Source organism: Dromiciops gliroides, chromosome 2 (genome assembly GCF_019393635.1).
Source record: "Dromiciops gliroides isolate mDroGli1 chromosome 2, mDroGli1.pri, whole genome shotgun sequence".
Classification (NCBI taxonomy): Eukaryota; Metazoa; Chordata; class Mammalia; order Microbiotheria; family Microbiotheriidae; genus Dromiciops; species Dromiciops gliroides.
The window spans coordinates 310,060,490-310,083,424 of NC_057862.1; the positions used below are offsets into that span (position 1 = coordinate 310,060,490).

The 22,935-nt window shown below is 37.8% G+C and overlaps 2 protein-coding genes across 2 annotated transcripts; both read left to right on the forward strand.

Annotated features, from left to right (window-relative positions):
- The first annotated feature begins 5,959 nt into the window (after nucleotides 1-5,959).
- On the forward strand, nucleotides 5,960-8,332 carry LOC122741429 (protocadherin beta-16-like). The gene has a single exon (XM_043984901.1). It carries the CDS (start codon nucleotides 5,963-5,965, stop codon nucleotides 8,330-8,332), a length of 2,370 nt encoding a protein of 789 aa, XP_043840836.1. The 5' UTR covers nucleotides 5,960-5,962.
- A 3,660-nt stretch (nucleotides 8,333-11,992) lies between these two features.
- Nucleotides 11,993-15,025, forward strand: LOC122744404 (protocadherin beta-16-like). Its single transcript, XM_043989879.1, has one exon. The coding sequence runs from the start codon at nucleotides 12,193-12,195 to the stop codon at nucleotides 14,578-14,580; it is 2,388 nt and encodes a 795-aa protein (XP_043845814.1). The 5' UTR covers nucleotides 11,993-12,192; the 3' UTR covers nucleotides 14,581-15,025.
- The last annotated feature ends 7,910 nt before the right edge of the window (nucleotides 15,026-22,935 follow it).

Below are 22,935 nucleotides of genomic sequence, written 5' to 3' on the forward strand. Positions count from 1 at the left end.
GAAGTGGATAAAGCACCAGCCCTGGATTCAGGAGGACCTGAGTTCAAATACGACCTCAGACACTTGACACTTACTAGCTGTGTGACCCTGGGCAAATCACTTAACCCTCATTGCCCCACCAAAGAAGAAGAAGAAGAAGAAGAAGAAGAAGAAGAAGAAGAAGAAGAAGAAGAAGAAGAAGAAGAAGAAGAAGAAGAAGAAGAAGAAGAAGAAAAGAAGAAGAAGAAGAAGAAGAAGAAGAAGTTAAAAAGAAGTGCTCGTTTACTCTAACATCAAAATTTTCTTAGGAAGAGTTTACAGTTGGAAACTTGAAGAAAAAAATCGTGACTAATTATGACCTTTTGACAGTAAACTATTGCTAACTTATTTATTAATTATTAGTCAAGTACATCTGAGATGGGAAACAGCGCCCTTTCGTTATTTTCCTTTGTTTCATAATAACTGCTACTTGTGATATTTAAATTCGAGAAGAAATTTTACTCTAGCCTCCTATGAACATAAAGTATCTATGCCTGAAATTATTTAAGGCAGTATTTTGGTACTGAAAGGGACATTGAGAAGTGTAACTTCTCTGTCAGGATGCATGGTGGTGATTCATTACTGCTTCCCAAAGCAAAAAGTTACCTCGGGAAGGAAAGAAATTGAAGACTTAGAAGGGCCTAAGGGACGACTCCCTAAGAGCTATGAGGCAATGGAAATCTTAAACTCGGAGTTCCTTCAATCAGAAAAATGGGATGGATTTTTACCAGGACTTTCTGTTTCTCATACATATGGTGCAGCAGTCATCGCAATGGAGACTGTGCCAAAAAAGGCAAGTGTTCGCGGGTAGCCTCTAATCTAACAGTTTTTACAACTAGATCAGACGACAGGGGATTTGTTTGTAAATGAGAAACTGGACCGTTAGTAGCTGTACGGCCCCACCGAGTCCTGTGTGCTGCCTTTCCAAATCTTACTGGAAAACCCTTTGCAGTTTTTCAGGGCTGAACTGCAAATGAGAGATATAAATGATCATTCACCCACTTTTCCGGACCCTGAAATGCTCCTGAGTGTATCGAAAAGCACCACCAAGGAACCGATTTCCCTTTAAAGATCGCGCAGGAGTTGGAAGTTGGCATTAACAACCTTGAGAACTACACCATCATCGCACTTCCTCTTTCATATTCACACTCGATGTCGTTGGTTTTCGGGAACTTAGTGATGACAGACATTTCTCAGAGCTTGGATTGGTAAAAGCTCTGGTTCGTGAAGAGTCACTGTGCTGGACGTTAATGACAATGAGCCTGTATTCAGGCGAGATATCAAGTGTAGATTACGAGAACAGCCCCACTGGGGCTCTATTAGTGATTGTCTCTTCTTGAGATTGAGATGCTGGAATCAATGGAGCTGTCGCCTACCCCTTATTTCAAAATTCGGATGAAGTCGGTCAAACTTTTGGATTCGACGCCATCTCAGGAGAGAAAACAACAAGTGGATTTCGAGGCCAAACAGAAATATGAAGTGCATATTTAGGCCACAGACATCAGGGTCCTTTCTCAAAAATACACTGTTTTGGTCCAAGTGATGGATCTAAATGACAGTACCCTAGAACTATGTCGCCATTAATACTATGGTGACTATGTCGCCATAACCAGCCTTACCTCGGATAACATTCTGGAGAGTTTGGTTGCTGTTTTAAGTATCCAAGATGAAGACTTAGTAGACAATGGAAGGCTGATTTGTTCTTTTTTTTTTTTTTTGGCGAGGCAGTTGGGGTTAAGTGACTTGCCCAGGGTCACACAGCTAGTAAGTGTTAAGTGTCTGAGTCTGGATTTGAACTCAGGTCCTCCTGACTCCAGGGCCGGTGCTCTATCCACTGTGCCACCTAGCTGTCCCAGGCTGATTGTTCTATCCAAGAAAATCTCATTTTCTCTCTGAAAGAACTATTTGAAAATTTCTGTGCTCTTGCGACAGAGGAAACACTGGACAGAGGGAGCAGATCCAAGTATAACATCACAGTTAATGCCATGGATTTTGGGTTCCCAGGACTCAAAACTGAACACAACATCATGGTGCTCATATTTGATGTCAATGACAACCTTCCAGTGTTTACTCAAGCATGTCATCAAGCAAAGGGTCCTGGTGCTGATCAAAGACAATGGGCAGCAGCCTCTGTCCACAAAAACCACACTGCATGTTCTCCTGGTGGATGGTTTCTCTGCACCCAATCTGCAGCTTCCAGATGAACCCAAGGAACAGACATAAGCTGACTCCTCCACTGTCTACTTGATCATTTCCCTGGCCTCCGTTTCTTTTCTTTTTCTGATCTCCATAATATACTCTTCATTGCACTGTGCCTTTGGAAAAGACAAATAAACACCACAGATCAAAGTACCTTTAAAATTCATAGACTCTTCTCAGGTCACTTGATGGCTATCAGTGGCTCTGAGAACTTGTCCCAGAATTACTGGTATGAGGTATGTCTGACCAGAGGCTTAGGCACCAGTTAGTTTAAATTCCTGAACCCCATTATCTCCAACTTATCTGCCCAGGGTATTGGAATATAAGCATAGAAAAAGGTATCTCTTAGGAAAAGGTTCCACTTCAACTAAAATTGTTCACTGATGAGAGTTTGTATTATTTCCCCTTATATGTTCTTATAAACAAGTGTTTGATTTTTTTAATAAAAAGTCTTTAATTTTGCTAATAGGTTTGTGATTCATAAGCATCAGGTTTCTTATTTTATTTTACTCTTTATGATCTTACCCAATTTTACCCTTGTTCAAAACTAAGAATATTTTCATTTCTCTCAAGTTGAGCCTCAAGGTATTTCCCATTATGAAAACAGTGGGAGACCATATAGCCCCTAGGTTCTGAGCCTAAATGTTTTCCACCCCACATGGAGACCTGTGTGACCTTGCCCAAATCATTTCAATTTTCTAGGCCAAAATTTCCTTTCTGTGAAAGTTCTAGGCCAAAGTTTCATTTCTGTGAAATGAAATGATTGGACTAAATTATTTCTAGAATGTTTTCTAACCCCCAAATCTGTGATCCTATAATCCTGTGGTTTTATAATCCCAATTATACTCTTTACTTTTACCCTTAAAATGAATATCCCATTGTCTATATGATTAGAGTAAAGTTGAGAAGAAGGATAACAGGACCACAGATCCAGGACTTCATGCAAGCTTTTAGACAGGACCTCAGACAAATGTGTGTCCTTTCCTTATTTGTGTTTGTTTGGTGGTTCATTTGGTTCTTCTACATAATCCCTTGGTTTTTTGGTTGATAAAATATTTGGATTAAAAAATAATTGTTAGACTTAAAACAAGAAAATAAATATTTGGGAAACACTGCATGTTTTGTAGTGGGGTGATATCTTTGTTGAGTTCTCTGTGTTTTGGCAACATTAGAAAATCTACCCTTTTTTCAAGCCACATTTAATGTATGTTTGGCTGTTTATGGGGACCGGATTGTGTTGTAGTAGATTGAGTGTAGGACTCGTACTCTGGAGGACCTAGGGGCATGTTGCCATTAACAGTATTGGCATAAGTAATAGATTCAGTAAATTAAATCATAGCAGTGATTGGGACTGCTTGCATCAAATATCTTCCTGCAGAAGATGGTGCCTTGAGACAGCTGGGGCCTCCTACTCCTAAAAACAAAAAAGAATCAAACAGTAGAGACTTTGCAATTAGAAAGTTTTATTCTGTAAGGTGATCCTGGACCAGTCTTTGCAAACCTACTAGGTTCAAATGACCATGCAGAACATACGTAACTATTCCCCAACATTCTCTCAAAGCACATAGCAACTATGGATCTCAGAAAGCACTTTCCAGATTTCTGGCTTCCCTCTGCTCAATATCAGACAACAAGCTTTGAGGATCAATTAGTTTCCACTCTTTATACATATGTACCAGGGAATACAGAAAGGGTGTACCTGCTGAGTCAGTGTTAGATAAAGTCAAGAAGAAAAGAGAATGAATTTACAATTCAGTCACATAAAGTCTTAATCTTTGTCCAGCCTAATCTAATATCATTTTCCCTCTGTATGCTAAGGACAACATTCCTGAGTTTTTCCCCTGACTCTGGTTATAAAATCTGGATTGTCAAAAGAAGTTTCTGGAACCAAGTGCTTATCAAAGTAGCAGCCATAGCTAAAGAAAATTGAGGACAAGTACAGAACTGTGATATCTAAAATTCTGAGGAATGTGTCAAACCATATAATCATAACTACATCTGGTAAAAATCTGATTAAGGAATCAAATAGACTTGAGAACAACTGTAGTGTCAAAACTCCTCTTGTATTCAAGTCATGGGTTAGGGGTTCCAGATAATTGTCAAATCAAGAGTGAAAATGAAGATGTGCACAATGAGACCCTGAAGGAAGGGATCTCCTTGCTGCTAATGTGCTTTTCATCTCTAATGTTCTGTGGCTGACTATGGTTATTCTCAATGGCTCTACCTCTGAGAGACATTTCAAGATGTGATGCCTGGAGGTGTATATAGAAGACAGTTTGTTCTACGCTGGACACTCTATCATTATCCTTCAAAATCTCCACTGAAGGGGCAGCTAGGTGGCACAGTGGATAAAACACTGGCCCTGGATTCAGGAGGAACTGAGTTCAAATCCAGCCTCAGACACTGGACACCTACTAGCTATGTGACCCTGGGCAAGTCACATAACCCTCTTTGCCCAGCCCCCCACAAATCTCCATTGAAGATTCCCATAAACGTGAAAACAGAAAAGAAAGTAACATATTCTTACTTCCAAAGAAATGTTACCATCTGTATTTTCTTATACTCCACTAAGATGGGGAAAAAGGGAGATCAATCTTTTTTAAATCTAATTTTGCTCATTCTCTACACAATATGGAAGGTTACTAATGTTATTTCATACATTAAAGGTGAGTGCGGAAGAAATTATCAACATTATTTCTTAGTTATGAAAGTGTAAGTTCTTCTTTGAGCAGCTACTGTGTCTGCTGTAATAAGTGTTAACTGCTCCCTGGCAGGATCAATGTAGGGTCCCGGAACCCTATATATGCTGACAAGCAATTGAATTAAAAGCAAAAATCCTATAAGACTGGCAAATCCAAAACCTTCTGAAAATTCTTAATTTATTGTTTAATAAGGGATCCTTGGACCAGGTAGGTGGCACAGTGCCTAGAACACCAAGTCTGGTGTGAGGAAGATGAGAGTTCAAATCCAACCTCAGACAATTACTAGTAGTATGACCCTGGGAAATTCACTTAACTCTCTTTGCCTCAGTTTTCTCATTTGTAAAATGAGTCGGAGAAGGAAATGGTAAACCACTTCAGTATCTTAGCCAAGAAAACCCCAAATGGGGTCATGAAGAGTTGGACACAGCTGAACAACAACCAAAAAGGGATATCTGATATTTGATAGAAATACAAACACCCTCATACAAAAGAAACGAAAGTCAAAGGTTCAAATGCCTGCTGCACAGTAAAAGAATGGAATTTTGTTTTGTTTTGTGACTATGGAAGATCTATAACAGTGAATACAATATAAGGTTAATACAATTCAACTTGTTGCAGTAGAGCTTGATAGAGTTTTCAATAGATATAATGAAATAATTTTCCACATCTATAATTACCAGTATTCATAGAAGATAATAAATCAGAATTCTGACCTCTCTCTCCCAAATTTTACTAATTGAGGAACTCCTTAGCTCAAGTACACGAAGTGTTCTTTTACAAGTTAGGTTTTAGGGGGGAAATATTATTGTCATTTCGACACCTGGTGGCGCTGCAGGCTAAGAAGGAGCGGCAGAACTTAGCCTCCCAGCAGAGCAAAAGCACAATTGGGGAAGAAAAAAAAAAAGCTCAGACAAAGGGAAGCTTTGTAAGGAGGAGCTGAGAGCTCAAATCCGAGCTTCCTGAGACAGCAACACACGCCTGATGACTGGTAAAAAGAAAAGGCGAAATTTCTTTAACTAAAAGGACCTGGCATCCAGGACACAATGAAGCCGAACAGGCAAGTGATACGTCTTATTATCTTATTATGGGTTTGTGAGGCGGGCTCAGCAACGGGGAGATTTTCTGTGGAGGAGGAAATGGAGGTCGGTTCCTTTGTGGCTAATGTGGCAAAGACGTTGGGGCTGGAGGTGAGGGAGTTGTCTGGCCGCGGACCCCGAGTTCTCTCTGAGGACAATCGGCAATATTTACAGCTTAACCTAGAAACTGGAGATCTGCTCCTGCGAGAGAAACTGGACCGGGAGGATCTGTGTGGTCCAGCGGAGCCCTGTCTGTTGCCTTTTCAGATCTTAATGGAAAAGCCCTTTCAGATTATTCCTGTTGAGCTCCGAATCGAAGATATAAATGACCATTCACCTGCTTTCTTAGAAACCGAAATGCTTTTGAAAATCCCTGAGAATACCCCACAAGGAACTTTGTTTTCTCTAAAAACCGCTGAGGATTTGGATGTAGGGAAGAATAATATTCAGAACTACACGATTTCCCCCGGTTCCCACTTTCAAGTTCATACTCGCTCGGACAGTGAAGGTAATAAGAACCCAGAGCTGGTGTTGCACAAAGTTCTGGATCGGGAGGAGTATCCTGAGATCAGATTAACCCTCACAGCTTTAGATGGTGGGTACCCGCCTAGATCTGGGACAGCTGAAGTACGGGTTGTAGTTATGGATATCAATGACAACGCCCCTGTATTTGTCCAGTCCCGGTATGAAGTTCAAGTCCCTGAGAACAGCCCCATTGGCTCTCTGGTTGTCACTGTCTCTGCTAGAGATTTGGATATAGGAAATAATGGGCAGATATTGTATTCAATTTTTCATCGTTCTAGAGAAATTAGCAAAACGTTTGAAGTAAATCAGAAGACAGGAGAAGTTAGGATAAGAAAAAATCTGGATTTCGAGACAATTCAATTATATGAAGTGGATATTGAAGCAACAGATGGTGGAGGTCTTTCTGGAAAATGCACTGTTGTGGTCCTGGTGACGGATGTGAACGACAACCCCCCAGAACTCACCATATCTTCATTGATGAGTCCTATCTCTGAGAACTTACCTGAGACGATGGTAGCTGTATTCAAAACTCGAGATCGGGATTCAGGGGATAATGGAAAGATGGTCTGCTTTATCGAAGATGACCTCCCCTTCATTCTGAAACCATCTCTAAATAACTTCTACACCCTGTTAACCGAGAGAGCACTGGACAGAGAGACTAGGGCTGTGTACAACATCACCATTACTGTCATGGACTTGGGGACACCAAGACTGAAAACTGAACACAACATCACGGTCCTGGTCTCTGACATCAATGACAACCCCCCAGTGTTTACCCAGACAAACTATAGGCTCTACCTCCAAGAAAACAACAGCCCTGCCCTCCACATTGGCAGTGTTAGTGCTAGTGACAGAGACTCAGGGACCAATGCCAAAGTCACCTATTCGCTGATGCCTTCTGAATTCGAAGACTTATCCATATTCTCCGACATTTCCATCAATTCAGACAATGGCCATGTCTACATCTTGAGATCTCTGGATTTTGAAGCCATTCAAACTTTCCAGTTCACTGTGAAGGCAACTGATGGAGGCTCCCCAGCCCTGAGCAGTCAGGCTCTGGTTCAGGTTGTGGTCCTGGATGAAAATGACAACTCTCCCTTTGTGCTATATCCACTGCACAATGGCACAGCCCCCTGCAATGACCTGGTACCCAGAGCTGCAGAACCTGGTTACCTGGTCACCAAGGTGGTGGCTGTAGATAGGGACTCAGGGCAGAATTCCTGGCTTTCCTACCAGCTGCTCAAGGCCACAGACCCAGGTCTCTTCACCATGTGGGCCCACAATGGGGAAGTGTGCACAGCAAGGCCTATTAGTGACAAAGATAACACCAAGCAGAGGCTCTTGGTGATGGTGAAGGATAATGGGGAGCCACCTCTGTCCACAGCAGTTACACTGAATGTGCTCCTGGTGGATGGCTTCTCTGAACCCTATGTGAAGCTCTCTGATGTGCCTAATGACAGCACTCAGGATGACTCTCTTACAGTCCACTTAATCATTTCTCTAGCCTCCATCTCCTTTCTCTTCCTGTTCTCTGTTATACTGTTCATTGCAATGCACTTGTGGAGAAAAAAAAGGGGTGCTGGAGATAACGAACATTGTAGTTCAAATGGACCATACGCTAATCACTTAGTGGACATCAGTCACTCTGGTACCCTGTCCCAGAGTTACCAGTATGAAATATGTCTGACTAATAGATCTGGCACTAATGAATTCAAATTCCTGAAGCCAATAATTCCTAGTGTCCCTCCTCAGGTCTCTAAAAGGGAATCAGAAGAATATCCAGTATTCCAAAATAGTGCTAACCTTGGTTAAATACTGAGATTTGTCAACTAAGACTTAAGGGGATAGATCTTGTTGTAAATTAATTTCCTACCGTGCTTTGATCTTGATAGTCAAAGTCTGATTTCTAATATCAAATTGATGGTTCTCAAAATTCGTTAGTTATTTGAGCTTCAGATAATTTTAGCTACCCAGTAAGTTGGATGAATTATTATGCTATATTTACTATATTTGTGGCTAATATAATTTAAACATATTCTATACTAAATAGTAAAATTGAAATTGACTTTGTTTCCCTCTTAAATCAGATTTTTTTTCTTGTAAGACTCACATTTCAGAATGCTTTAAGGTTTTTACTCATTTTATCTATCTGTGACTTTAACTTAATTTATGAGTTTGGGTGTGTGAAGTCAGTGGCTCTGAAGTTCTTTATTGCCGGTTGGACTCTCTATCTGCAATTTGGGTTATTGCCACAACTAGAAAGAGAAATTTTCCCATAGGCTTAATTTACTGAAAACACAGATTAACCAACATCTAACTAACCAATTGCTCTTTTAAAAAATATTAAAATTAACAAAGTATTAATATTAGTTAGTTTGCACTATTAGTATACCATATTGAAAAGAATAGAAAGTTTCATATAAGACTTAAGGAAATAGATGTATCCTGTTCGAATTTGATACCTCTCCGGGGCCCTCCCCCCACCCCGCCCCCATGAAGACTTAGTTAACAATAACTCATTGTTTTACTCTGTTTTTCCTCCCAGGCTTAAGTAGGTAACTTCAACTCATTCTGAAATTCTTATACTCAAAAGAAAATGGACTATATGAATGATTACCAACCAAATTGGGTTCTGATATTTTGTGGTTTCAGGATGATTTTAAGACTCCCTTTGGGAAGAAATAATAAACAGTTACAAACCTAGCAAGATAAAGTGTTATGTTATTTATTTAGTATTCCCAATGAGCAAATGGACATTCCCTCTAGCTAACTAAGCAGTACTTCTTCTTTTGTTACTGAAGTAGAATTTCCTTTCTGTTCCATGGGTTCAGTTTATCAAAATTGCTGAAAAGAGATGTATTATCATCATCTCTTACATAGACCATAGATGATCTGGATCTAACTTCATAAGTGATGAATTTTTATGGAAGCTAGTTTCTACACTGTTAAGTTCCCTTCTCTATCAACCACTTGCAAATAAGATATAATTATTTTTAATGGTATTATATAGGGGCAACTATGTGGTGTGGCGGATAGAGAATTAGGTCAAGAGTCAGGAAGAGCAGCATTCGATGCTGGCCTCAGATACTTAGTAGCTGTGCAACCCTGGGCAAGTCACTTAAACTTTCTTTGATTCAGTTTCTTCATCTGTAAAATGGGGATAATAATAGCATCTGCCTTCCAGGGTTGTTGTGAGAATCAAATGAAATCATAATTGTAAAGCACATAGTACACAGAAAGTATTGTGTAAATGTTACTTATTATTCTTATACTCTGGTCTCAGGCACAAACTCCAAGTGACTAGGCCTATATTTCTAAAATTATCTCAAAAAATAAGTAAAAAGAATACAATACAATTTTAAAAGAGTCATATAGTAATATTTTTTGTCATATATACTCTTCAGAATCATAGATTCTATTTGTTACTTTTTGTCATCATGCCAAATGTATAGACTTCCTATAAATATTAAAGGTTCACTCTTTACTAATTCTCTAGCACTTCTTTCATGGGTATAACTGTGTTAAAATTACTTCAGTAGTTTTAAAATCATAGGCAATAACATGGTGGTTTAAGTTTTGTAAAGCACTTTACATAATTCTTCAGAACTCTTTTGATTCTCAAAACCTCTTAAGGTAAGTTCTAATATTATCCCCATTTTCTGATGAAACTGAGAAATAGATGGCTTAAGTGACTTTCCCAGCATCCTACTGGCTAGTGTGTGATGCAGGTTTTGAAATCAGATTTTTCTCATTCCAAGTCCTGCACTCTATCATTAGCATCATCTACCTACCTTTCAATGCATTTTATATTTCTTAAGTGAAATAAAGAGTGGAATAAAAAAGCTCTTTCCAAAATAAATTCCCCCCAACAGGAGGGAAAAAAGCTTTTGGCTTGACTCTAAATGATTCTTTAATCCTCTACATTCAAAATACCCATTGAGCCACGGTCTTTATTTAAATAACTAAACTAAAATGGCTAGCTCAGACAGTAAATTAATGCAGGCAAATGGGTTGGGGGGGGGAGCTATCATACTACTGGAAAATCTAGTTTGAATGTCAACTTCTTGTAAACTTAATACATCACCTTTATTACAAAGTAATAAATTTCTTTGCTTTTTACCCTATTTCCGTTTTAATTTTACTCGGTCTTTTAGTATTTATAAATATTTTCTCCTTTTTTAATGTCAAGAAGTGTTATTGTTACTAATGTAACCTCAATTCACTGTTTTATTTTTCTGATAGCAGTGTTCTGTTCTGCATGTAAACTTCATAATAGGATTGAATGGACCATAATCAAGTTTGCCAAATTGTATATTTTAACCTATGCACTGTAACAATTCTACTTCAATTATCTTTGTGAAGAATTTTGCAACAATGATCTGGATACCTAGAAACCTCAGTCATTTGATGGAAATTTCAGTCCAATGTCAATGACTAAGAAACTTTATTTTCTCAAAATTGGTTTAAATTATGTCCTCAAACAACACCTTTTGTGATATTTATGAAAATGTTTTCAAGTACAAATGTCACTTCTAATCTGGCTCATTCATTTGTCCAGTGTATGTGGTTAAATTCAATGTAGAGCAACAAACAATTTATACCTCTTTGACCTATGTAGCTCTAGCATTAGGATATATCAACATTGATAAGTTGGATATATCTAGATCAATTTTGAAAAGTAGAATTTAGTTTGACTAATTTGCTTCTAATAAATGGATTAAATTAAGTTAAATATCTAATTTTGTTTACATGAAGACAAATGGTTGTTCTTTATAACATTTTCAGTTAAAGAGATATCTTGACATCATCTTTCTACTAGCTTTGTGTTGTCTAAATAATCAATAGCTATAAACTCTCATGGAATTCTCCCTATATATACTCAGTACTTCGCTTTCCCAAGTTTATGTGCACTGCAAGCTCCTTTGCTGGGTCACTGAAAGTGAACTCTCAGCTTTCTACCTTGTCCCTAAATGCAATCATGGATTTTAGGACTTTTCAAGTAGAAATTGGAGGGAAATTATTATGTGAGGTCCTTTTAAGATGAGCATCTTTTATAGAGGGAAGGCCAATTAACAATAGGAAAGTGCAGTCAGTGGAGAATGGAGCATACAGGGATCCTTATAAATAGGAGTATGAAGTATGTTCAATTAATTGAATTCCATTTGTATTTCAGCTTCAAATATTTCTTTGGCTTAATGTTATTTGTATATGTTTTTGATGTTCTTGGGAAAGCCTTTTTTCTTACTCTGACCTTCAATTTATTATGTGTAAAAGGAAACGTCTGGACTAGAATCACCAAATGATCTTCAATACACCTTCAAATTCTAACATTTTAGGATGTTATAGTTTCTTCATTTTTCTAAATTCAGGATTTTATTTTATTCTCAAAGTGTGGTGCTAATTTAGTCAGGAGATCTAAAAGGGATTTGAAAAGGTGGAATTTATGAGTAAGGACGCATGGTGGCGCTGCAGGCTAAGAAGGCAAATGAAAGGATTGTCGCTACCGCGGACTCCATTACCCCCAAAAAAAGAGAATCTGAAAGAACAGTCAGAAAGAGAAGGCTTTGTCAGAAGGAGAATCGGAGAATAGAAATAACGCACAGAATTACTTCAGACAAGAAACAGGAGTTGATTTGATCAGAATATAAGCATTTTTTCACACGGATACAGCAATGGAGACTACTGCAGGAAAGACACAATGGAACAGGCAAGTGATATTTTTTATTGTAGCTTTACTATTGTCTGAGGCGAGTTCCGAGACGGGGGAGTTTTCTGTGGCAGAGGAGATGGAGAGCGGCTCCTTTGTGGCCAATGTGGTGAAAGCGTTAGGTCTGGAAGTGGGGGAGTTGTATGCGCGGGGTTCGCGGGTAGCCTCTAACCATAACAAACAATTTTTACAACTGGATCAGAAGACAGGGGATTTGTTTCTAAGTGAGAAACTGGACCGGGAGGAGCTGTGCGGCCCCACCGAGCCCTGTGTGCTGCCTTTCCAGATCTTACTGGAAAACCCTTTGCAGTTTTTCAGGGCTGAACTGCAAGTGAGAGACATAAATGACCATTCGCCCACGTTTCCAGACCCTGACATACTCCTGAGAATATCAGAAAGCACCACGCTAGGGACTGCCTTCCCTTTAAAAATCGCTCAGGACTTGGATGTTGGCATTAACAGCCTTCAGAACTACACCATCAGCCTCAACTCGCATTTCCTCCTTCACATTCACACCCGGAGTGATGGCAGAAAGATCCCAGAGCTAGTGTTGAATAAAGCTCTGGATCGTGAGGAGCAGCCGGAACTCACACTAACCCTCACGGCCATGGATGGTGGGTCCCCCATGAGGTCTGGGACAGCCCAAGTGCGGGTTACCGTTGTGGACGTTAATGACAACCCGCCTCTGTTTGTTCAGTCAAGGTATCAAGTGCAGATTCTAGAGAACAGCCCCATTGGATCTCTGGTAGTGACTGTCTATGCTCGAGATTTAGACTCTGGAATCAATGGGGATATCACCTATGCCTTATTCCAAGCTTCAGATGAAGTCAGCCAAACATTTGGAATTGATCCAGTCTCAGGAGAAATTCGACTGAAAAAACAAGTAGATTTCGAGGCAATTCAGAAATATGAGGTGGATATTGAGGCCACGGACATCGGGGCCCTTTCTGGGAAATGTACTGTTTTGGTCCAAGTGATGGATCTGAACGACAATTCCCCAGAGCTGACTATGTTGTCATTAACTAGCCTTATTCCAGAGAACGTTCCAGAGAGTGTGGTCGCTGTTTTCAGCATCAGAGATCGTGACTCTGGGGAAAATGGAAGGATGATTTGCTCTATTCAAGAGGATCTTCCTTTCTCCTTGAAACCTCATTTGGGGAACTTCTATTCAATAATAACTGAGGGAGCTCTAGACAGAGAAAGCAGGTCGGACTACAATATCACCATTACTGTCATGGATTTGGGGTTTCCAAGACTGAAAACCGAGCACAACATCACAGTGTTCATTTCCGACATCAATGACAACCCACCAGTATTTATTCAGACAGTGTACACTCTCTACCTCCGGGAGAACAACACCCCCGCCCTTCACATTGGTAGCATCAGTGCCAGTGATAGAGACTCAGGGACCAATGCCAAAGTTACCTACTCCCTGCAGCCTCCAGAGACTGGAGACCTGCCCCTCTTCTCCTACATCTCCATCAACTCAGACAATGGACATCTCTATGCCCTGAGATCTCTGGATTATGAAGCCATCCAAACTCTCCAGTTCACTGTGAGGGCAACTGATGGAGGCTCCCCAGCCCTCAGCAGCCAGGCTCTTGTCCAGATTGTGGTTCAGGATGAGAATGATAACTCTCCCTTTGTGCTGTACCCCCTGCAGAATGGCACAACTCCCTGCAATGACCTGGTGCCCAAAACAGCAGAGCCAGGTTATCTGGTCACCAAGGTTGTTGCTGTAGATCAGGACTCTGGACAGAATTCCTGGCTTTCCTACCAACTTCTCAAAGCCACAGACCCAGGGCTTTTCACCGTGTGGGCACATAATGGAGAAGTTCGAACAGCAAGGCCCATCAGTGACAGAGACGCCATCAAGCAGAGACTCTTGGTGCTGGTGAAGGACAATGGGCAGCCTCCTCTAACCATAGTGTCCACACTGAATGTGCTCTTAGTGGATGGATTCTCTGAGCCCTTTGTGAAGCTTCCAGATGAGCCCAAAGATGAGCCACAGACTGATTCCCTTACAGTCTACTTGATCATATCTTTGGTTTCTGTCTCCTTTCTGTTCCTCGTCTCTGTCATCCTTTTCATTTCCATAAGGCTGTGGAGAAAAGGGGATGCATTGGAAGGTGATCGCTTAGAACCCAACTGCCAATTTTCAGGTCACTTGGTGGATGTCAATGGCACTGGGACCCTATCCCAGAGCTACCAGTATGAGGTGTGTTTGACCACTGGCTCTGGGAACACTGACTTCAGGTTTCTGAAGCCAATTAATCACAATCTCCCTCCTCCAGTTTCCAACAGGGACTCGGAGGAAGATCAAGTCTTCCAAAATACCTATATGCTTGGTTAAGTGTGAGAATTCTTTAACTTGCATTTAATATGTAGATTGTGTACATTTTTGGCATTTCTGAGATGTTACTTAAATACTGAGATTTCCTGGATCTGTGATCTTTACCTATGTAGTCAGCAATTTGATTCCTGATAGTCATCGTTGGATCCACATCATAAAAGCTTTTTGACAGACAGGAATTTTTTTTTTACTGGTAATTTTCCTTAAGGAGAAATTTTAGCTAGCTAACAAGTTGAAGATGTAGTGTTCTTATATTCTACATAGTCTGCCCATCAATGTTGACATTTTAATTAAATTCAACCTTCAAGTAATAAAGTGGGAAGTTGAATTATCTTCCTTCTAATATTTTTAAAATTAGACTTTTCTGTTATTGATCAATTTCAGAATTTCTGTATTCTTTTAAAAAATAGCTGTATGTTTATTTTTTGCTTCATAGGTATGGGTTTATGAGGCTAATACTAATATATAATATTAATATACTAATCTATTAAGATTAATCTTAATAATTAATTAATTAATTAAGATACTAATCTATGCAGATGTTTACTTCTTTAATATGTTAATTGATCTCTGAAGTGAGTTGCCTGCTTTAAATAATAGATTAATTCCATTATTTTGGTACTGGTGTCAATCCACGAAAAGGTTGTGATTTGCTAGATTTGAGAATTCCAAGAACACAATTCCAGGAACACAGTCTGTATAAATGATAGTCTCCTAACTCAACAAAGTGAAGAAACTTGCTCATTGTCACAAAGGGAGTCAACCTCAAATGCAAGATTTAAACCTCGCTCTTTCTGAGTCTATGTCCAGCATTATAACTACAATACCATGATACCTGTTCAAATATCTCTCATAAATGAGTTATTGTTTTCAAAAATGAGCTCCCTGCCATGATTTTTGTGCTTCATTTTCAGAAGTTGCATGAAAAAATTTAAAATTAAATGGACTTGTAATAGAAATATCCATTATGAAACTAAAACTAGTTGTAGAATAGGTGAAGAAAATAGGAGCTTGTAGTGGCTTGTACTAATTAAGATACATAGATATTTTAATTGAGTCCTTTCTTGACATGCTATTAATTGTATAATCTTTGATATATCTTTATGCAGCTCTGCCCTTTGTTTCATCACCTGTAATAAAAAACAATTTGGAGTATGTGAACTACAGTAGTGTGCAAACTTATTGAGACAACCAATAATTTTGATAGGGTTTCATTTTGTTTCAATGATGGTCACGTGTTTGTACTTCTACTAATGGCAAACTAACTCAAAATGCCTGACCTTGACCTTGACCAGATAAACTTGGAATGAGCTAAACTTTGAGTTCTGAATTTAACGGCATACATGAATATTTGTTATTGTCTTTGATTGTGATTTAAATGCTATGGTTTTTAAGAATGGCTATTGCTCTAAGGAATGAACTTTTTCATTGAAGGCTAAATCAAATTCATTGTCAGAAAAGTAGAAGGAAGTCTTAGTTATCTGGATATCTTCAGATTGTAACATTCACTGGAACTCTTAAGAGTATTCTGTTTTTACTTCAATCGGTCCTAGATATCTTTTGTCCATTGAGGGAACTAAAATTCTGATAGATATAGTGATATATTACCTAGCAGAATTGTTTCAGAATTACAGAAATTCCAAAATAAAAATGGGACATTTTAAAATTACTTTACACCATGACACAGATAATGAAATGTTAAAATATTTATCGAAGAGATTGATATAAACGTGCTTCTGTGGGAATATGTCTGATTTCAACCCTATAAATATACTGTTTATATTATCCATTGTGTTAAGTGTGGTTCCAAGATGTAAAATTATGGAATGCATAAAAATCTTATGAACTCAAGTCTAAATCATGCAAAAAACAGTTCAGTAACAGTAAGGAATTTTAAGTATGAAAAGTTTTTAAAGTATAGAGTTTATTGGATTCAACAAATTTAATTATTTTTCTTTGTATTAAGTGATTCCCAAAATTATGTATAAATTTCCTTCAATTCTGAAACTTTGAATGTCCATAATAATTCCTTCATTTTGTAAAGATTAATTTGAACTCAGTTTAGCATTGGAAAAATATTTCTCCCTCTCCCCCCAAAAAAGAATGTTACTAGTTCAGACATCAATATTGTTTTGAAAACTTAATAAATACTCTGCTTTAAAGACTAGTAAAATTAGTGACTTTAAAAGAATAGTAATAATTTTTTTAAATCCTACCATAGAACATAATTTAGGAAATACATGTTGGTATTTTTTAAAATTCCTGTTTCCTCTACTCTCAGGAATTCCTAATATACAATAAAATATAATTTGAAATAAAAGCTAAAAAGAATTTTGTAAGGACACATAAAGTAAACTGCTTAATCACAGACTGCTTAAGTGCATCTAAGAAGTGTTAAAAATACAGTAACTATTGCTCATGTGAATTAGATTCAATAAGAAAATTAAAATAATATTTTGAGTGTAGAATTTATATTATCTAAATGATCTTTGACATGTTATTATTGAAACAGATTTAAAATGTATAATTTGTCAGTTACATAGTATGGAGGCAATGTAGACTAAGAAGGTAATTTAAAAGACTGGAACATTAGACTACATTATTCAGAGAAAATAGAATTTGAAGGAAACATCTAAAAGAAAAGGTTTTGTAAGATTTAGTGAGGTTGTAAAGTTACCCATAAGAAGTCAGGAACTCAGAATTTCTTCAAGCAAATATATATATATATATATATATATATATATATATATATATATATATATATATATATATATATATGCCAGGTTACTGAGGAAGAGGATTGTTGATTGCACAAAGAGTGTCTGTTCTTGAAAAGTTAACCTGCTCTTTCCCAAGACATAATTGATATTCCTTGTTGCACTGTTCTGATCTGAGGCAAATGTAGAGCTGGAAAATTCAATATTCAGTGGCTGGGGAATGAGAAGAGTCACCTTTATAGCGATGTGGCCAAAGCTTTGGGGCTTTTAGTGGCAGATCTGGTGGTAGTGGGTGGGGTGGGGGTAGTCTTTAATAGTAGGAAACAATATTTGCAACTGAATCAGAGGACAGGAGATTTAGTTCTAAAGGAGAAATTGGATAGAGAAGAGCTTCATGGCACCTCAGATCACAGCCTGATACTTTTCCAGACCTTAGGGGAAAACTAGAGGCAATTTTTCCAGGCTTAACTATGAGAACTAGGCATAAATAATCATTCTACTATATTGTTGGATATAGAGATGCTCCTGAAAGTATGAGGGACTATGACAAAGAATATGCATTTACTGAAAATCACCCAGGATTAAATAAACACAATCCAAAACTGCAGTCAGTACCAACTCCCATTCCCTCAAATGCTTGGTCTCAAGGATGGCAGAAAAGTTCCTGAAACTATTGTTAGATAAAGCATTGAATCAGAAGGAACACCCTAAATGGGATTTTAACTCTCTAAGCCAAAGATAATGGGTCTCTACTCAGGTATGGGGAGCTCCCCAACTGTGATATAGGTTGGGGATGTCATTGAAAATGCTCCCATATTTATTCAGTCACAGTATGAAATGCGGATACTTGAAAACAACTCCATTAGTTCTCTCCTTGTGACTGTCCTGGTTATTGCGTTAGACTTGGTTTCTCATAAGGTCACTAGCTTCCATTTGTTCAATCCTAATTCTTAGGTAGTTATTTTCATCAGACAGTTTTTTAATCTCCTTTTCCATTTGGCTTTTCAAACTGTTGACTTTTTTCTCATGACTCTCCTGCATCACTCTCATTTCTCTTTCCATTCTTTCCTCCCTTTCTCTATGTCTTCTTTCTATTTTTCCTACTTTCTCTTCAAAGTTCCTTTTGAGAGCTTCCAAAGCCAGCTCCCAAGAAAAATATGAACTAGACTTGGACATCTGTAGAGATGTAGCTATGTTCCAAGCTTGGGATGAAGTTGGCCAAAACATTTGAAGAAAAACCATATCTCTGAAGAGACCTGACTGAAAAAAAAAATAAAAGGATTTCAAGGCAATTTAGATATATGGCATATTTATTGAGGTCATAGACCTTGGGGCCTTTTCAGCAAAATGTATGGTCTTAATTTTAAATGAACGACCAGAAGATTAAATGACTTGACAGGAAAGACCATGTCATTTACCGGCCCCACTTTTGAGAACTTGACTGAGACTGTAGTCACTGTTTTTATATACGTGATCTAGACTCAAGAGGCAATTGAAGGATGGTTTGTTCTATCCAATATCTCCCTTTTGTGTTGAAATGAGGGTTCAGGACTGTCTCTACCCTCATAACAGAGGTAGTAGAACACAGAGAGCCTATCTGAAAAAAACATCATTATTACTATATCAGTTTGGGAGGTTCCCAGGCTCAAAACTTAGCATAATGTCAGTTGCTCATCTCCAATGACCATCATCACCAGGATCTATACAGACAGTCTATAAGTTTCACCTTGCTGCCTCTCCTATTGGAGATGTGTCTCCTTACATCAACTCATAATAGGAAACTTAATTTTTTAAAAGAATTTATTTTGGGGGGCAGCTAGGTGGCACAATGGATAAAATACCAGCCTTGGATTTAGGAGGACCTGAGTTCAAATCCAACCTCAAACATGTGATACTTATTGGCTGTGTGACCCTGGGCAAGTCATTTAACTCTCATTGCCCTGCAAAAATTATTTTGACTATTGAGATATCCAAACTTTTCATTTATCTGTAAGGGTTTCAGATGGCAACTTGCTGGCTATTTGCCAGGTGCTGGTTTAGGTTGCATTCTGGGTGAGAAAAACAGCTCTTCTTTCATATTGTACCCACTTCAGATCAGTACATCTCCCTGAAATGATCTGGTACCTGGGAATAGAGACAAGTTACCTGGTTACAAAGGTGGTGTCTGTGAATGGGGACTTGGGGCAGAATTCCTCACTTTCCTGACAGCTTCTCAAGTCCATGGATCCTCAGACTCATCACTGTGTGGGCCCATAACAGGGGATAAGACTCACCAGTGAGAGATCAAACAAAAGCTGGTGGTACTGTTGAATTACAACTTTGACTACGGTGACATGGTTGATGGCTTCTCTGAACTCTATATGCAGCTACAAGACTCAGATAAGGAATTCAATCAAATTGATACCCTTTCAGGTTATTTCCTCCTTTGTCCTTATTGTGTTTGAAGTCTTATCCATAGCCTTTCACCTGAGCAAGAGAGTCACCAGAAATGATGGACAATTTGAATGCAAATCAACCTGTCCCAGAGCACTGTCTCAGAGTTACTAGGATGAAGTGTATCTGACCATTGGCTCCGAACCTACAAATTTCAATTCTTGAAGCTAATTTACATATTCTCACTGTCTTTTCTCAAACATCTGCCAAAGACTCTCAGGATAACCCAACCTTCCTCAACAGCAACAAACTTGCTTAAGCATAAAATTGATCATCTGAAACTTAATCTGTACATTTTGCACATCCCTTTTATTTGGAAAAAAAGTTAGCCAATTTTAGGGATACTTTTTTGAACATCATATTCATTAAGAAAACTAATCAACACATATACCATGTATAACTGTATACTCTATATACTATTCTGCATCCAAAGTCTTCCCACCTCTCCAGTGAAGGGAGGGAGGCACAGTTTCTCAACACTTTCTCATAGTCAATCTTGATATTTATAATTATTCAATATTCAGTTTTGCTTAGAGATTGTGATCTCGGAGATCCTCAATCTTTGCTAAGTTAGGGTGGGCCTTTATTCCTATCATCAAAGTGCTTGTTCCAATAGCAGGAAGATTTTTGACATTCCTGAAGTTCATTTTTGGTGACCTGAGTTTCAGGGGGAGGGAAGGGAATAATAGTGTACTTATATCCTACCTAGCCTGCATGTCATTAATATTAATAAAATGAGATACTAAGTTATATTTCCTCTCAAATATCTAAAGTGATATTTTATCTCAGGAGACTCATGTTTTAGAACTCTCTTTACAGATACTTTCCCTTTATATATTTGAGTTTTGCTTTCATTTTTATTCATTTTCATTTTAATTCATTAAACTAAAGTTTTTGAGGTTCTTTGCTTCCTCTTCGGCATTTTACCAACAATGCAGTTTTGGTCATAGTCACCAATTGCAAGTCATGATGGTCTTGCAATGCATAAAGGGAAATCATCTTTTGACACACACACACACAAAGTTAACTAAGAACATATATTAACATATAACCTTTACCAATTATAATTTCTAGAAAATATTAGCATAAGTCTTAATGGAAAAATAATGAGCATATCAATACAATTTATTGGGGAAGAGTAGTAAAGTTTGGAGCAAGAATTTTTAAAAAGTAACTCCTAGTAAGGATTTGGTTTAAAAAAACAACAACAACAACTTTCAAATCATTCAGAAACACTCTTGTGCTTTTTTCTATTTTATCATTTGAATTAAAACAATTTAAAATTATATTAATAACATGAAGATTTGGTAGAATAGTTATGTTCCATAGGTCTTACAAGCAAACTGGATCTGGTCATTATGATTTCAAAGCAATTGCATGTATGTATGTGTGTGTGTGTGTGTGTGTATATTTTTTTTTGACATGTAATTTGAAGTAGTTCCCACCCCACCTCAGCCAATCAGAAGAGGTAGTAAACCTCTTTAAAGACATATTAACTGAAATAAGTACTTGCAATAAGCTATGTGAAAATCCCCTCTAATTAAACAGTACACTTAAACATCTTCTCCCTCACCTTTCTCTAGAGATATTGGTGTTGGCCATGATTGGAGGGGATTGTTCTTAAAAGTCAGATCCTTGCATTACATCATAAATTAATTCCATGATTTTGGAATCCATCTCTGGGAAATTATCCCAATAAATTAAAACCCTTTTAAATTTGTGGATGTGGGAATTCCCTCAATGGTGAAGACTTTTAAAAAATGTCTTTACCTTATATTCTTAGAGGGTTTTCTGAAGTTCATCAAGGTTAAACTACTTTCTCAGAACCAAACAGGTAATAAGTGTCAAAGACAAGATTTTAACCCAGCTGTTTCAGAGAGCAAGTCCTTAATTCCTTCTATGTTGCATCATCTCTCTAAGTTTCTCTGAATATGGCATATTGCTTCCCAAAGTGAACTCCCTGAAAAGAAACATCATCATAAAGGGATTTTTTTTCAGGGCAATGACTTGCCCAGGGTCACACAACTACTAAGTTTCACGTATTTGAGGTCACATTTGAACTCAGGTCCTCCTGAATCCAGGGTTGGTGCTTTATCCACTGCTCCACCTAGCTGCCCAAATTATTTTTTAAGGGATTTAAAAAAAGATATAAAATAGCTTTGTTGTAAGAGGGGCAATTGTTATGAAAGAGGGCAGATATACTATAGCAAAATAAATTGGAGAATGGAAGCAGATATCCTAATAAGTGAAATTTTAGTAGCCTGAATTCATAGAGTTCTTTTGGTATTATAATCACAAATATCTCTTTAATCTAAAATTATTGTTATGATAGAAGCCTGATGTCTTATTGGGAAAAGTCCTGGTCTTTTTTGCACTGTCTATAAAAACAAGAGGTTAAATTATATTGTATATGTTACTATAATTCTAACATTCTAATACTTTGTGATAATTTCTTCCTTTTTTGGAAAAGATTTGGCTTAAATTTAAGACTTAAAAATTAGTTTTCTACCGACTATCATGCAACTCTTTTTCTCTGTAACAATGTAGTGAGAATTTACTCAATGGGATTTTTAAAAAGCCTAACAAGTGTTGCTTACTAAAAAAAAAATCTTCCTATAGATCATGTTTTAAGAATTCCTTGTTTGTATGTGTGTTTTTAAAAAATATGTGTTATTGATGTGTTTTGTTTTTACATCACAATTGTTTTTACATCACTTCCTTTGCCCGTCCCCTTCTTTATTGATTCTTCTTTGTTCTTGCCTGTCTTTAAGAAGGTTTTAAGAAATCTTTGTTTCGGGTGCTATCAGGAAGCCCTAACGGGACATAAGGAAAAAAATTAATTTTGAGGAAAGACATTGAAGAAAAATTGGAACCCCCCAATGGCAAGTTGGTTCATTTTTATTGACTGCTTAATGACTAATTACTCATTATTCAAATATGCTCTTCATTGTTTTCCGATACTCTACAATGTTTGCTCCTGTTCTTGATCTCAAGGAGAAATCAGGTCCTAGAAATCTAAGACCATAAGTTTTATATTAAAGGGCTTTCATCTAAAATTTTTGGGGGTCGTGAAATGGACTTTAGAGTGCAATTTGCCCATAAAGACGCATGGTGGCGCTGCAGAATAAGAATGCGAATAAAAGAACTGCAAATCCTGCAGACTCCATTACATAAACATAACAAAGACAAGTTCAGAAGAGAAGAA

Coding starts and splice junctions, on each gene's coding strand:
- LOC122741429 (XM_043984901.1), top strand. CDS start 5,963: ATGAAGCCGAACAGGCAAGTGATACGTCTTATTATCTTATTATGGGTT.
- LOC122744404 (XM_043989879.1), top strand. CDS start 12,193: ATGGAGACTACTGCAGGAAAGACACAATGGAACAGGCAAGTGATATTT.